Here is a 15,676-nt window from a genome sequence, read left to right on the forward strand (position 1 = left end):
AATTTTTCTCCCCTCTTCTACTTTTCTCTCTTTCTTTGCTCTCTCAGAAGAAAGGAGTAAAGACCGCATGGCTTGACATTCGTTGGATGGAATGAAAGTGGAGAGCGAAGTGTGTCTGTGTGTGTTTGTATGTGTGTGTGTGTGTGTGTGTGTGTGTGTGTGTGCGCAACGTGCGTGCACATGTGTGTGTGTATGTGCCCTTAAATTGTGTGCGTATATGTGTCTGTGTGTGTGTGTGTGCATGCATTCTTGCACACGTCTGTATGTGTGTGTGTTCAGTACCTTCTCATAACGTGTCTCCATACAGAGGAAGATGAGGTAGGCTGTAGCGCAGGCCAGACATCCCTCCAGGTAGGACTGGCCTCCCATCTTCTCTGTCTCTGCATAGTAGCTGTTCAACGTCTTCACTGTGTCTTCCAACAGGGTCCGCTCAATCTACACACACATGAACACACGCAGGCTCATATGCAAGGACAAATACACAAGGACGAAGGCACACACACATATAACATCCACACACACACACACACACACACACACACACACACACACACACACACACACACACACACACACACACACACACACACACACACACACACACACACACACACACACACACACACACACACACACCCCACCCCCCCACCAGGCACATTCTGTTCTCCCAAAATAAATGTTTGTGCTACCGATTTAGAAACCCATGAGTCACTTGTAGCATTGAAGAATGGACTAAACAACCTTGAAAGGCTGAAAACACTATGTGACAAAGCAATAAGACACACAACATCAGGAAACCAACAACTTACAGCGTCAAATATACCATCCTGTCTGACAGTTCACACTTCATCTGGATAGTCCATCTGTAGATGCTATACAGACTATCTACAGACTATCAGTAACATTTCAACTAACTATCTACTAACCCAACCTTAACCTTTATCCTAACCCTTATCCTACCCTTACTCTAACCCTTATCCTAACCCTTACTCTAAACCTAACCCTTACTCTAAACCCAACCTTAACCCTTATCCTAACCCTTACTCTAAACCTAATCTTAACCCTTATCCTACCCTTACTCTAACCCTTATCCTAACCCTTACCCTTACTCTAAACCTAACCTTAACCCTTCTCCTTACCCTTACCATAAACCTAACCTTAACCCTTATCCTAACCCTTACTCTAAACCCAACCTTAACCCTTATCCTAACCCTTACTCTAAACCCAACCTTAACCCTTATCCTAACCCTTACTCTAAACCTAACCTTAACCCTAACCTTAGCAAGCAGTTGCTTATTGATAGTATGACCATCTGTAAAGCAGATGGACAATCCGGTCTATCCAAATAAAGTGTGACGAGAGTTGTACTGTCACTGGTTTAAAAACACTGCTATGATTCTGTACATTAGTTACACTTGTGAACTCGGGAATTAGACATGTGGATAAGAAATAGTCTGGAGGTGTCTGTTTTACTGAGAGAACTGACAGAACTGCATGTAAGCTCACTCTCAAAGCTATCTGTTCCTGAAACAATCCTTCTCCTCCTCTCCCCCTCTCTATCCATCTTCTCACTCACCACCTCTTCCTCTCTTCACTCCCCCTCTCTCTTTAGACTTGCCTCTCTACCTGCTTCCCTCACTCTGTCTCTGTACGTGACATGATATCCCCCGTACTCCCCCTATACCTCACCTCCCTATGTCCTCCAACCTCCTAATACCACACCTCCCTATGTCCTTTCCCCCGTTCCCTTTTTACCCACCTCCTTACGTCCTCCAACCTCCTAATACCCCACCTCCCTATGTCCTTTCCCCCCCTCCCCTATACCCCACCTCCCTATGTCCTTTCCCCCCCTCCCCTATACCCCACCTCCCTATGTCCTTTCCCCCTCCCCTATACCCCACCTCCCTATGTCCTTTCCCCCCCTCCCCTATACCCCACCTCCCTATGTCCTTTCCCCCCCTCCCCTATACCCCACCTCCCTATGTCCTTTCCCCCTCCCCTATACCCCACCTTCCTATGTCCCCCCTCCCCTATACCCCACCTCCCTATGTCCTTTCCCCCCTCCCCTATACCCCACCTCCCTATGTAATTTCCCCCCTCCCCTATACCCCACCTCCCTATGTCCTTTCCCCCTCCCCTATACCCCACCTCCCTATGTCCTTTCCCCCCTCCCCTATACCCCACCTTCCTATGTCCCCCCTCCCCTATACCCCACCTCCCTATGTCCTTTCCCCCCTCCCCTATACCCCACCTCCCTATGTAATTTCCCCCCTCCCCTATACCCCACCTCCCTATGTCCTTTCCCCCTCCCCTATACCCCACCTCCCTATGTCCTTTCCCCCTCCCCTATACCCCACCTCCCTATGTCCTTTCCCCCTCCCCTTACCCCACCTCCCTATGTCCTTTCCCCCTCCCCTATACCCCACCTCCCTATGTCCTTTCCCCCTCCCCTATACCCCACCTCCCTATGTAATTTCCCCCCTCCCCTATACCCTCATCTCCCTATGTCCTTTACCCCTCCACTATAACTCACCTCCCTATGTCCCCTCCACCCTCCCCTATACTCCACCTCCCTATGTCCTCACCCTCTCCTCCCTCCCCTGTACCCCACCGCCCAATGTCCCCTACCCCCCTCCCCTATACCCCACCTCACTATGTCCTCTCTCTCTCGCTCTCTCTCTCGCTCCCTTTTCCAATCACTCTTCCTGTGTGTGTGTGCGCGTGTGTGAGCGTGTGCGCGCGCGTGTGTGTGTATGTGTGTGTGCGTGTGTGTGTGTGTGTGTGTGTGTGTGTGTGTGTGTGTGTGTGTGTGTGTGTGTGTGTGTGTGTGTGTGTGTGTGTGTGTGTGTGTGTGTGTGTGTGTGTGTGTGTGTGTGTGTGTGTGTGTGTGTGCATGAGTTAGTTCATGTGTGTGCTCACCCTGCTGTCCAGCTCAGAGGGGAACTTAGTCTGGAAGCGACAGGTAGTCCCTTGGCTGTAGTCTCTCTGGATGAACACCTTGGTGGCTACAGACACACTGTGTCTCAACTCCTGTAGGTTATGGAACTATGGAGAGACAGAGAGAGGGGAGAGATGGGAGAAAGAGATACAGAAAGGGGGAGGGAGAAAGGGGGAGCGAGAGAGAGAGAGAGAGAGAGAGAGAGAGAGAGAGAGAGAGAGGCGGGAGAGAGAGAGACAGAGAGGGGGAGAGAGAGAGAGACAGAGGGAGACAGAGAGAGACAGAGAGGGGGAGAGAGAGACAGAGAGGGAGCGTGAGATAAAGAGTGGTAAGGGAGAGAGAGAGACAGAGAGGGAGCGTGAGATAAAGAGGGGTAAGGGAGAGAGGGAGAAGGAGAACATCCAGACAATGCAGTATAGTCCCCTTAATGTCTCTCTCAGTGGCTGCAATCGCCTCTCCCTCCATCGCTCTCTCCCTCAATCTCTCTGCCATCCCTCTCTCCCTCAGTGGCTCTAAATATCATTTTGACTAACATGGCCCTTCGTCCCTCTCAAAGCTGCATTTGTGCAACCGTAAGCAGGCCACCACTCATGAATTTATCATCTCTGCATTATTTCAAGAGGAAAAGAGAATAGAGGGGGATGAGAGGAGGAGAGGGAGAGAGAAAAGATGGATGAGAGGAGGAGACGGAGAGAGAGAAGAGAGGGATGAGAGGAGGAGAAAAAGAAGAGGGGAATGAGAGGAGGAGAGGGAGAGAGAAAAAATAGGAATGAGAGGGAGAGAGAGAGAAGATGAGGATGAGAGGAGAAGGAGAGAGAAGAGGGGGATGAGAGGAAGAGAGAGAAGAGAGAGAAGAGGAGGATGCGAGGAGAGAGAGAGAGAGAGAAAGAGAGAGAGAGAGAGAGAGAGAGAGAGAGAGAGAGAGAGAGAGAGAGAGAGAGAGAGATTACACAGATCCACAAAGAATTCGAAAACAAATCCAATTTTGATAAACTCCCATATCTACTGGGTGAAATTCCACAGTGTGCCATCACAGCAGCAAGATTTGTGACCTGTTGCCACAAGAAAAGGGCAACCAGTGAAGAACAAACACCACTGTAAATACAACCCATATTTATGTTTATTTATTTTAACTTGTGTGCTTTAACCATTTGTACATTGTTACAACACTGCATATATATAATATGACATTTGTAATGTCTTTATTGTTTTGAAACTTCTGTATGTGTAATGTTTACTGTTCATTTTTATTGTTTATTTGACTTTTGTATATTACCTACCTCACTTGCTTTGGCAATGTTAACACATGTTTCCCATGCCAATAAAGCCCCTTGAATTGAATTGAATTGAATTGAGAGAGAGAAAAAGAGAAAGAGAAAGAGAGAGAGAGAGAGAGAGAGAGAGAGAGAGAGAGAGAGAGAGAGAGAGAGAGAGAGAGAGAGAGAGAGAGAGAGAGAGAGAGAGAGAGAGAGAGAAGAGAGGCAGGCTCTGACAGCCCTCAGTCAGTCCCGTGAGATTAGTCTTTCTTTCTCCAGCTCAGGATTTTCTTCCTTCCATCTCTATTTCCTTCTCCATCCTTCTGTTGCTTGTTTACCACAAAAAGCGTTCTTCTTTTCATTGTGAATGAAGAGGTAGACACAGGAATTTGAATTGCATCAAATACAAAAGATCTTATGAAGCTTAAAATGGAAACTGTAAATGGTATTGTCAAGCTGCAGACTACAGTTGTAGTTCAAGATATTCACATACTTGATAATAGGAATCTGTGTACCATTCCAATTGATTTATTTGGCATTTTATTAAGATCCCCATTAGCTGTTGCGAAAGCAGCAGCTACTCTTCCTGGGGTCCACACAAAACATGAAACATGGTATAATACAGATCATTTAAAAAAAGAACAGATCGAGGACAGAACTACATCCATTTAAAAAGGCACCCATAGCCTACATATCAATACACACACAACAGGGGAGAGGCGCTGTGCCGTGACGTGTTGCTTTATCAGTTTTTTAAACCAGGTTTGCTGTTCATTTGAGCAATAAGAGATGGAAGGGAGGTCCATTAAATAATGACTATAAAATACTGTACGCTTTTTTGAATTTGTTCTGGATTTACACCTTGAATTTGTTCTGGATATACACCTTGAATTTGTTCTGGATATACACCTTGAATTTGTTCTGGATATACACCTTGAATTTGTTCTTGATGTACACTTTGAATTTGTTCTGGATATACACCTTGAATTTGTTCTGGATATACACCTTGAATTTGTTCTGGATATACACCTTGAATTTGTTCTGGATATACACCTTGAATTTGTTCTGGATATACACCTTGAATTTGTTCTTGATGTACACCTTGAATTTGTTCTGGATATACACCTTGAATTTGATCTGGATATACACCTTGAATGTGTTCTTGATATACACCTTGAAATTGATCTGGATATACACCGTGAATGTGTTCTTGATATACACCTTGAATTTGTTCTGGATGTACACCTTGAATTTGTTCTGGATATACACCTTGAATTTGTTCTGGATATACACCTTGAATTTGATCTGGATATACACCTTGAATGTGTTCTTGATATACACCTTGAATTTGTTATTGATATACACCTTGAATTTGTTCTGGATATACACCTTGAATGTGTTCTGGATATACACCTTGAATGTGTTCTGGATATACACCTTGAATTTGTTCTGGATATACACCTTGAATGTGTTCTGGATATACACCTTGAATTTGTTCTGGATATACACCTTGAATTTGTTCTGGATATACACCTTGAATTTGTTCTGGATATACACCTTGAATGTGTTCTGGATATACACCTTGAATGTGTTCTGGATATACACCTTGAATTTGTTCTGGATATACACCTTGAATTTGTTCTGGATATACACCTTGAATTTGTTCTGGATATACACCTTGAATTTGTTCTGGATATACACCTTGAATTTGTTCTGGATGTACACCTGAGCTGGTTGCCATCTGGTTGTCATCGTGCTAACCGCGTCACGGGCTGCATTCAAGCCCTCAAGGAAACCCCGCTAGCTTGATAGACAGCTAACAGTGGCAGTTATGCTAGCTGCTACGCCAAGCAGTTGGTCAGCAGGATCCCTGGACAGATTACAGCGGTCCCAGCAACGGATTACCAACCGCGTTGAGGGATCCAAACTCAAAAGGTAGCTAGCTAGTAACCAATCTTGTTTAATACAACACTTTTTCAGAAACTTTCCAAAACAACTCATTCCGCGTTTATAAAAAAAAGAAGCATTCATTCATTCATCACGAATACAGAATAAAGTTCTGAAGATCTCATTGGCTTAGGTTTTTTCCTTAGCCAATCAGACTCTAAAGTCAAACACGTCTAATAGAAGTTACATCACATCATGCACAACGCTTGTCTTTTTAAAACACCCCCCCCCCCCCCCCCCCCCACACACACACACACACACACACACACACACACAGACACGCAGACGCACACACACACACACACACTAATTCCATTATTCCTTAGAGAGGACTGATTGGAGAGAACAATTAGACTATTAAATCATTACACGGGGCTTCTGTTTTCTGTCTCACTGTCTGGCTCGCTCCCTCCCTCCTCCCTTCTCTCCCTTCATCCCTCTCTCCCTCCATCCTTCTCTCCCTTCATCCCTCTCTCCCTCCACCCTTCTCCCCCTCCTCCCGTCTCTCCCTTCATCCCTCTCTCCCTCCATCCTTCTCTCCCTTCATCCCTCTCTCCCTCCACCCTTCTCTCCCTTCATCCCTCTCTCCTTCCATCCTTCTCTGCCTTCATCCTTCTCTGCTTTCATCCTTCTCTCCCTTCCTCCCTCTTTCCCTCCATCCTTCTCTGCTTTCATCCTTCTCTCCCTCCACCCTTCTCTCCCTTCATCCCTCTTTCCTTTCATTGGCCTCACCTCCCATTTCCTTCCCTTCTTCCTCCCTGTTCTGTCTACCTCTGTCTGCTTGACTGTCTGCCTGACTGCCTTTGTCTGCTTGACTGTCTGCCTGACTGTCTCTCTCTCTGCCGTCCGTCCGTCCGTCCGTCTGTCTGTCTGCCTGTCTGACTGCCTGCCTATCTGTCCCTGTCTATCTCTCTTTTTCTCCCCTTCTCTTTGTCTCTCTGTCTTTCTTTCTCTCCCTCCCTGTCTTAATCTCACCCTCTCTCTCTCCCCTCCCACTTTCCTCTCTCTCTCTGTCTCTCTCCCCTCTCTCTCTTTCCCCTCTCCTCTCTCTGTCTCGCTCACTCCACACACGACACAGACAGACACACACACACGCACACAGACACATACACACACACCTTCTTAGAAAAAGTTGTTCCGAAAGGGTTCTTCGGCTGTCCCCATAGGAGCATCCTTTTTGGTTCTCGTACAGAGAGCACTCTCTCTCCTTTTCAACAACCAGCTTGGTCTGACTGCTTCCTCTGGATGTTAGGCCTCAACTCGGAATGTTAAAATAAGGGTTAAGGGTTAAAGTAAGGGTTAAGGTTTGGGATAGGCTTAAAACAAAAACAACTTTCCATCGCTGGGTTTGAACTTGCAACCTTTGGAATCAGAGACAGATGAGTATGCCTGTCCACCATGCCCCTCCACAAAACCCTTGAAAAACCGAAACCTACGTTCTCAGACATGGATGGACCTCGATTACTGACTTGTATCATGGGTGACCTGTCTGCTATATGAGCTGCATTTGAGACTCCAGTGGGTGATGGTTACAAACGGCAGCAGCCTGTTCACATTAAATATGTCATGGACAATTGATGGGTCTTGGACGTGAGATGTGTCACCTGTGTGTGTGTGTGTGTGTGTGTGTGTGTGTGTGTGTGTGTGTGTGTGTGTGTGTGTGTGTGTGTGTGTGTGTGTGTGTGTGTGTGTGTGTGTGTGTGTGTGTGTGTGTGTGTGTGTGTGTGTGTGTGTGTGTGTGTGTGTGTGTGATGGACCACCAGAGAAAATCCGCACGGCTCTGCCATCGACTCGAAGGCCTGGAAACACAACAGGTCAATCTGACAGTTCAGTGATCGGCTCTACTGCTTAACTTACAGCTACACATGGTCAGAAACCCTATCTCACGCTGGGCTCCACAAACCAGTACGTCTGACAGAACACAGAATACAGCCTGACAAGGCCTAGGAGTCTCTGAGCAACAACTGTGCTTGTTACAGTGGACAGCAAAGACCTTGACACCCCCCTCCTCCACATACGCACACACAAGAGCGCTAACCAGCGGGCCAGGTCAGAGAGTGAGACCGCCTGAGACAAAATACCCACACTAACATACTGTATGCTACATACTTACTGAGTATATACTACATACTATATACTATTAGTTCAATTTAGTATACTGTAAACAAACTGTATCCTTTCAGTTGAGTGTACTAGCGCTTTGCCTGTCTACCGGAAGTTGATGTTGTTGCTATGCACCTCTTGCTAGCTTGTTAGCATAACAAATTACAATCTAGACATTTTACGACTTCGGGTGTGTTATTAAATTCAATCTGGAGTGCCAGAGTGCGCTCAGAGTGAGCTCTGGGCGTTCGTAACTTCAGAGCGTTGTCAGATTGTCAGTTCGTAACTTCAGAGCGTTGTCAGATTGTCAGTTCGTAACTTCAGAGCATTGTCAGATTGTCAGTTCGTAACTTTAGAGCGTTGTCAGATTGTCAGTTCGTAATTTCAGAGCGTTGTCAGATTGTCAGTTCGTAATTTCAGAGCGTTGTCAAATTGTCAGTTCGCAATTTCAGAGCGTTGTCAGATTGTCAGTTCGCAATTTCAGAGCGTTGTCAAATTGTCAGTTCGCAATTTCAGAGCGTTGTCAGATTGGCAGTTCGCAATTTCAGAGCGTTGTCAGATTGTCAGTTCGTAATTTCAAAGCGTTGTCAGATTGTCCGTTTGTAAATTCGTAGGGTTCAGAGCGAACACTGGATGCTCTGGCTGAGGAGAAGGGTTGAGCCGAACATTCATTCTGACCTCACAACAGCACCCAAGCACCCAAGCTAACTGGCTAACTTCCTAGCTACTTCCAGGCACAAATGAGAGAACTCCGCACTCTGACCATTTTACTCACCCTAGCAGAGCTGGTTAGGCTGTTTTCATGTTATCCAGAGTGTTGGTGACTGTAACTGTGCTGATGGCAACAATTTAATTACACTTTTTTGCCGACGTTTACTGACACCGGCCACATTCAACTGGTGTTGAGCGTTTGTAAATTCCTCAGTTATTCTGCGCTCTGGTACACTCAGACGAGAGTGCTCTGAAACCCGAGTAGATAGCCAGAGAGAATTTAGAAATGCACCCGAATGTCCATTGAGAACGCACAATGACTATACAACTTAGCTAAACTAAGAATGACGGGAATAATCAAGTCAATAAACGTTGGGTAGTTAGATAGCATATAGTTAAAATACGGGCAAGTTATCTATTAGTAGCCAACTAAAGTTAGGCAGCTAGCTAACATACCGGTACATATTGCTGTAATGAAATGCTATCCGTTTCATAAGGAAAGCGTAGCCAACAAATTGTCAGCAAATGTAACTTATTTGAAAAGTCATTACTTTATGACAATGCTGAACATTTTGTTAACATTTGTCATAATTCATTAAAGCAATGAATTTGTATCCGCTCTCGTTGAACATATTTCCGCAATTTTCTTTAAATCTGAAAACATTGTAAAGCCATGCCCATTTTCTGAAGAATTGCATTATGGGCCCTAAAAGCACGGCCCTAGTGTCCCCTGCTTGTATACATTATGTGCCCTAGTGTCCACTGCTTGTATACTTTGGTGGAGGTACAGCTCTGCCCTCCACCAATCTGTAGAGGGTACAGCTCTGCGCTCCACACATCAGTAAAGGGTACATCTCTGCCCTCCAACCATATGTAGAGGGTACAGCCCCCACCCATTTGTAGAAGGTACGCTCTGCCCTCTACCCATCTGTAGAGGGTAGAGGAGTCAGAACAACATCCCAGGACACTAAGACTGTGTCCGAAATGGCACCCTATTCCTTAGTGCCATAGATCTTTGGTCAAAAGTAGTGCACTAAGTAGGGAATAGTGTGCCATTTTGGGTCACAGGCTAAGCCCTTCACTGGTCAAAATGCCAGTTGGTTAGAGCGTGGCGGTAGCATCTCAAAGGTTGAGGGTTCAATTCCTGCAAGGATCACACAACAAATGCATGCACTCACTGTACTGTTTGGACAGGAGTGTCTACTACATGTAACTGCTTTATTTTAATTAATTAATAAACAATTTATCAGATTAGTGGTTAAAAGGATAATATAATATGCCATCACAAAGTGACATCAGACAACCAGGACAGTCACCCCATCAGACAGTGACATCAGACAACCAGGACAGGCATCACAAAGTGACATCAGACAACCAGGAAAGTCATCACAGAGTGACATCAGACAACCAGGACAGGCATCACAAAGTGACATCAGACAACCAGGAAAGTCATCCAATCAGACAGTGACATCAGACAACTAGGACAGTCACCCCATCACAGAGTGACATCAGACAACCAGGGCAGTCACCCCATCAGACAATGACATCAGACAACCAGGACAGTCACCCCATCAGACAGTGACATCAGACAACCAGGACAGTCACCCCATCACACAGTGACATCAGACAACCAGGACAGTCACCCCATCAGACAGTGACATCAGACAACCAGGAAAGTCACCCCATCACAGAGTGACATCAGACAACCAGGACAGTCACCCCATCAGACAGTGACATCAGACAACCAGGACAGGCATCACAAAGTGACATCAGACAACCAGGAAAGTCATCACAGAGTGACATCAGACAACCAGGACAGGCATCACAAAGTGACATCAGACAACCAGGACAGTCATCCCGTCAGACAGTGACATCAGACAACCAGGACAGTCACCCCATCACAGAGTGACATCAGACAACCAGGACAGTCACCCCATCAGACAGTGACATCAGACAACCAGGAAAGTCACCCCATCACAGAGTGACATCAGACAACCAGGACAGTCACCCCATCAGACAGTGACATCAGACAACCAGGACAGTCACCCCATCAGACAGTGACATCAGACAACCAGGACAGTCACCCCATCAGACAGTGACATCAGACAACCAGGACAGTCACCCCATCAGACAGTGACATCAGACAACCAGACAGTCACCCCATCAGACAGTGACATCAGACAACCAGGACAGTCATCCCGTCAGACAGTGACATCAGACAACCAGGACAGTCACCCCATCAGACAGTGACATCAGACAACCAGGACAGGCATCACAAAGTGACATCAGACAACCAGGAAAGTCATCCAATCAGACAGTAACATCAGACAACTAGGACAGTCACCCCATCACAGAGTGACATCAGACAACCAGGGCAGTCACCCCATCAGACAATGACATCAGACAACCAGGACAGTCACCCCATCAGACAGTGACATCAGACAACCAGGACAGTCATCCCGTCAGACAGTGACATCAGACAACCAGGACAGTCACCCCATCACAGAGTGACATCAGACAACCAGGACAGTCACCCCATCAGACAGTGACATCAGACAATCAGGAAAGTCACCCCATCACAGAGTGACATCAGACAACCAGGACAGTCACCCCATCAGACAGTGACATCAGACAACCAGGACAGTCACCCCATCAGACAGTGACATCAGACAACCAGGACAGTCACCCCATCAGACAGTGACATCAGACAACCAGGACAGTCACCCCATCAGACAGTGACATCAGACAACCAGGACAGTCACCCCATCAGACAGTGACATCAGACAACCAGGAAAGTCACCCCATCACACAGAGTTATCAGACAACCAGGACAGTCACCCCATCAGACAGTGACATCAGACAACCAGGACAGTCACCCCATCAGACAGTGACATCAGACAACCAGGACAGTCACCCCATCAGACAGTGACATCAGACAACCAGGACAGTCACCCCATCAGACAGTGACATCAGACAACCAGGAAAGTCACCACGTCAGACAGCGACATCAGACAACCAGGAAAGTCACCACGTCAGACAGCGACACCACTACAGGTAAACAGTCAGAGCACATCCCTGCTGGCATTACAACCTGCTAAAAATAACACAGCCACACAGCCTCACACACCCACGCGTGCACACGCGCACACACACACACACACACACACACACACACACACACACACACACATACACACACACACACACATGCTGTTAGTTAGAGGAATTTGTTTGTGAACGGTGTGTGTTTGTGTGTGAGTTGTTGATGCTGTTAGTTAGAGGACACAGCATCCCAGCACATCCAGGCTAGGGAATATAGGCAGCTACAATCGAGATGATTTAGAAATGAGTGTTGAAATCCTGTTCAGATTAGTTAGAAATGAGTGTTGAAATCCTGTTCAGATTACTTAGAAATTAGTGTTGAAATCCTGTTCAGATTCCTGGTGTGACCAACCTGGTGTTGAACACAGATTATCTACACATTTCAAGATTGTTTACACCCACAGCAAGATCCAAGGCTGCACAAGTCTTCAGGTTTTAGGCCAGGTTACTCTTTAGGTTTTAGGCCAGGTTACCCTTCATGTGAGTATGCTTCGTCTTCAAAAAAGTATGAAAATGTATGCACTCACCACTGTATGTCTCTCTGGATAAGAGGGTCTGCTAAATGCCTAATATGTAATGTAAAATGTAATGTAAAATGTAATGTATAATGTCTATCCCAGAATCTCATTTAGAACTCAGCCAGCTCTGCATAGCAATGTATTAACATTTCCAGAGTATGCATGATATAATGAGAAATGTGACCACACACCACACACACACACACACACACACACACACACACACACACACACACACACACACACACACACACACACACACACACACACACACACACACACACACACACACACACACACACACACACACACACACACACACACACACACACACAGAAACACATCTTTGCCTCTGTCCATGGTGCTGATATTTATACGGTGGAGTGACCTCTAGGTGCGTGCACCCATCCGACCAACCAAGTTGGAGTCATGGAGGGACACAGACATACGTTCAAGAAATGTAGCCTTGATCAAGATTCCTACATTGATATGCGTCTTGGATAACGGAATTGACAGTTACTCTTTCTTTGACATTCAGAACATACGGTCGTCTACCGGTGAAAGAAAAAGAGCTACTGTCATTATATTTGGCCGATAGGTAAAATATTATGCAGTTTGCTGCCAGCTGCCTTCTTGCTCTTGATCCCCGTTTTCCGCCGTGTTAAAACGGCCCTCCCGCCACCGAATGATACAATACACCAGGTGTAGGCTACTTCGTTGTTCATTCAAACAGCCCGTATCTCCTCGGTTGAATCAAAGGCACAGCAAGGATAAACTGCATATCGCTATCAGACGAACCAAATGAGACAAAATCAACCTTCCATTCCGTTTCTCTCACAATTAGAAAAATATATACATTTCCATTCATTATTATCCTACACAAGAACGAAGACGTTAAATTAGCCGAAATTCTTACCTCAGTCGACATGTTGCCATGAGACGGTGCAGGATCTGTCCCGTGCTGAAAACGTCTGCTCTTGGGACTGCGCGGCTCGAGCTTCGCGGGAGGGCGGGAACGCACTAGCGAGGCTCGAGCGTGTGTCGTGTGTGTGTGTGTGTGTGTCTGTGTGTGTGTGTGAGAGAGAGAGAGAGAGAGAGAGAGAGAGAGAGAGAGAGAGAGAGAGAGAGAGAGAGAGAGATGCAGATGTTCTGGGGTGAGTGGTAGGTAATAGGTAATTAAAAAACGTGGATAGTTTATAATTATACCAATGTTGGAGAAGAAAGAGAAGTTCTGAGATATGAAAGTGCATACAGGAGTCTTCAAAGATATGATGCTGTGAAACGATAGATCACTGATTCCTCTGTGTAAAAAACAGAGGTCATTTTTCTTTTACACTTTGTGGTTTCCCACGTTTATTAATAATTAATAGGAAATGCCTGCTTTTCCATTCTTCTCTCCATCAGCTGTAAACAACAACAACATCCAACCGTTGTCTCCTGCTGTTTCCTTGATAACTCAGTCAAGCACAAAGACTGAGAGAGAAACTTGAGGCAACAATCATCAACAATCAACATTGCTGTGTTCCTGTCAAATTGGACCGATTTGTAAGTTTTCTCTCTGAAAAATGTAGTTCATTTAATCTGATTGTCATAAGGTTCCATGACTTTGTCCACATCTGAACACGCAAAATACATTTAGATGATTTTCATTACATGTTGGGTGTTTTATTTAACACCTGTGGTGTTCCCTTTGACCGGTCATTAGAAATGAATGTGTGAGACTACAATTAGTGTATGAAATTGAGTTCAGGCACATGCCCATTCATCAGATGGACACACTTCTCAGACCCCCACACGATAAGGTATGTTGATGGTGACAGAAAACACAAACTTAGACTTGCTGGTGCACACACACACACACACACACACACACACACACACACACACACACACACACACACACACACACACACACACACACACACACACACACACACACACACACACACACACACACACACACACACACACACACACACACACACACACACACACACACACACACACACACACGTCACTCCCCTTCTTGGCTTCCATGGCAACCCCCATGGGAACCTTTCCCCAATAGAATATTTCCCCAAGGGAACCCCACCTGTTGGCATTCTCACAAACAATCGCAACATTGTTCGAATAATATATAGAACTTTTCTCGCAGCTCTGGTATATAAAAGCTTTTTTGAGGCCTTGCTCACAATTCATTCTGTGGCAGCACAATGACCAAACTATATACTGTATGTGAGGCTCTTGATCATATCTTTGATCATGACACTGGTGAGGAGGAGAGAGTCCTTGTTAAACTTTGACACAAAGTAGTCTGTCATAAATAGCACAATATGTTTCATCTGAGTGTTATAGTCAAAATAATTCATACATTATGCTTTTTTTACTCAAAAACGAGTTGTATGAGCTCAGGTCAATGATGCCAACAAGCCATGAATAGCAAATAGAAGTTCAAAACTTGTAATGTTCACAAGAACTTAAGTTGATAAAAAGATCTAACACAACATTAGGTGATAATATATGTATGATTGATTGTGTTGAAAGTATAACGTAGTCAAGCACAAACACGGAGGGAGAAACGCGAGACAGCTATAACTTACATAATCAACAATCATTGGTACATTTAACAGTGAGTTGTAAGAGCTTAGTGTCACAGGTTCACATCCAACTTCGTTTTGCCAGCTAATTCGCTTGCAGCCATCATAGTTCATTGAGTCCAGAGTAATTGTGTGTACGTGTGTCATAACCATTGTGTATATAACAGGGTGTTTAATTCCATACCTGTAGTGAGTGCTTTGATTAAACATTTATCATTAGAGTGTGAGTGCCAAACAGTACAGTAGCAGTTGGGAACCTTTTATAAGATAAACTATTCGATAAGCAATTCACGGCTAGTACAAGAGGTACGCTCTTTCTTGTCCATTTCTCACTCCCACCTCATTCCTTCCCACCATCCCTCTTTACCCCAATCTTTCTTTCACACACACGCATGTACGCAACCGCGCAAACACACACAGAAACATCCACAGACTCAGTCATAACCATCTATCCATTCTGAATGTAAATTAGATCTAACACTAGACTAGCCTCCATAATAGGAA

At 45.4% G+C, this 15,676-nt stretch overlaps 1 protein-coding gene across 1 annotated transcript in view; it reads right to left on the reverse strand.

Annotated features, from left to right (window-relative positions):
• Positions 1-13,605, reverse strand: part of LOC139571503 (golgin subfamily A member 7B-like) — a 20,146-nt gene extending 6,541 nt beyond the window's left edge. Inside the window, exons 1-3 of the mRNA XM_071394439.1 lie at positions 13,492-13,605; positions 2,920-3,045; positions 283-435 (exon numbers count right to left, since the gene is read on the reverse strand). Coding sequence (XP_071250540.1) covers positions 283-435; positions 2,920-3,045; positions 13,492-13,503 — 291 coding nt within the window. The 5' untranslated portion in view covers positions 13,504-13,605. The remainder of the gene's footprint in view (positions 1-282; positions 436-2,919; positions 3,046-13,491) is intronic.
• Between the last annotated feature and the right edge of the window lie 2,071 nt (positions 13,606-15,676).

This window comes from Salvelinus alpinus, chromosome 3 (genome assembly GCF_045679555.1).
Source record: "Salvelinus alpinus chromosome 3, SLU_Salpinus.1, whole genome shotgun sequence".
In the NCBI taxonomy this organism is placed as follows: domain Eukaryota; kingdom Metazoa; phylum Chordata; class Actinopteri; order Salmoniformes; family Salmonidae; genus Salvelinus; species Salvelinus alpinus.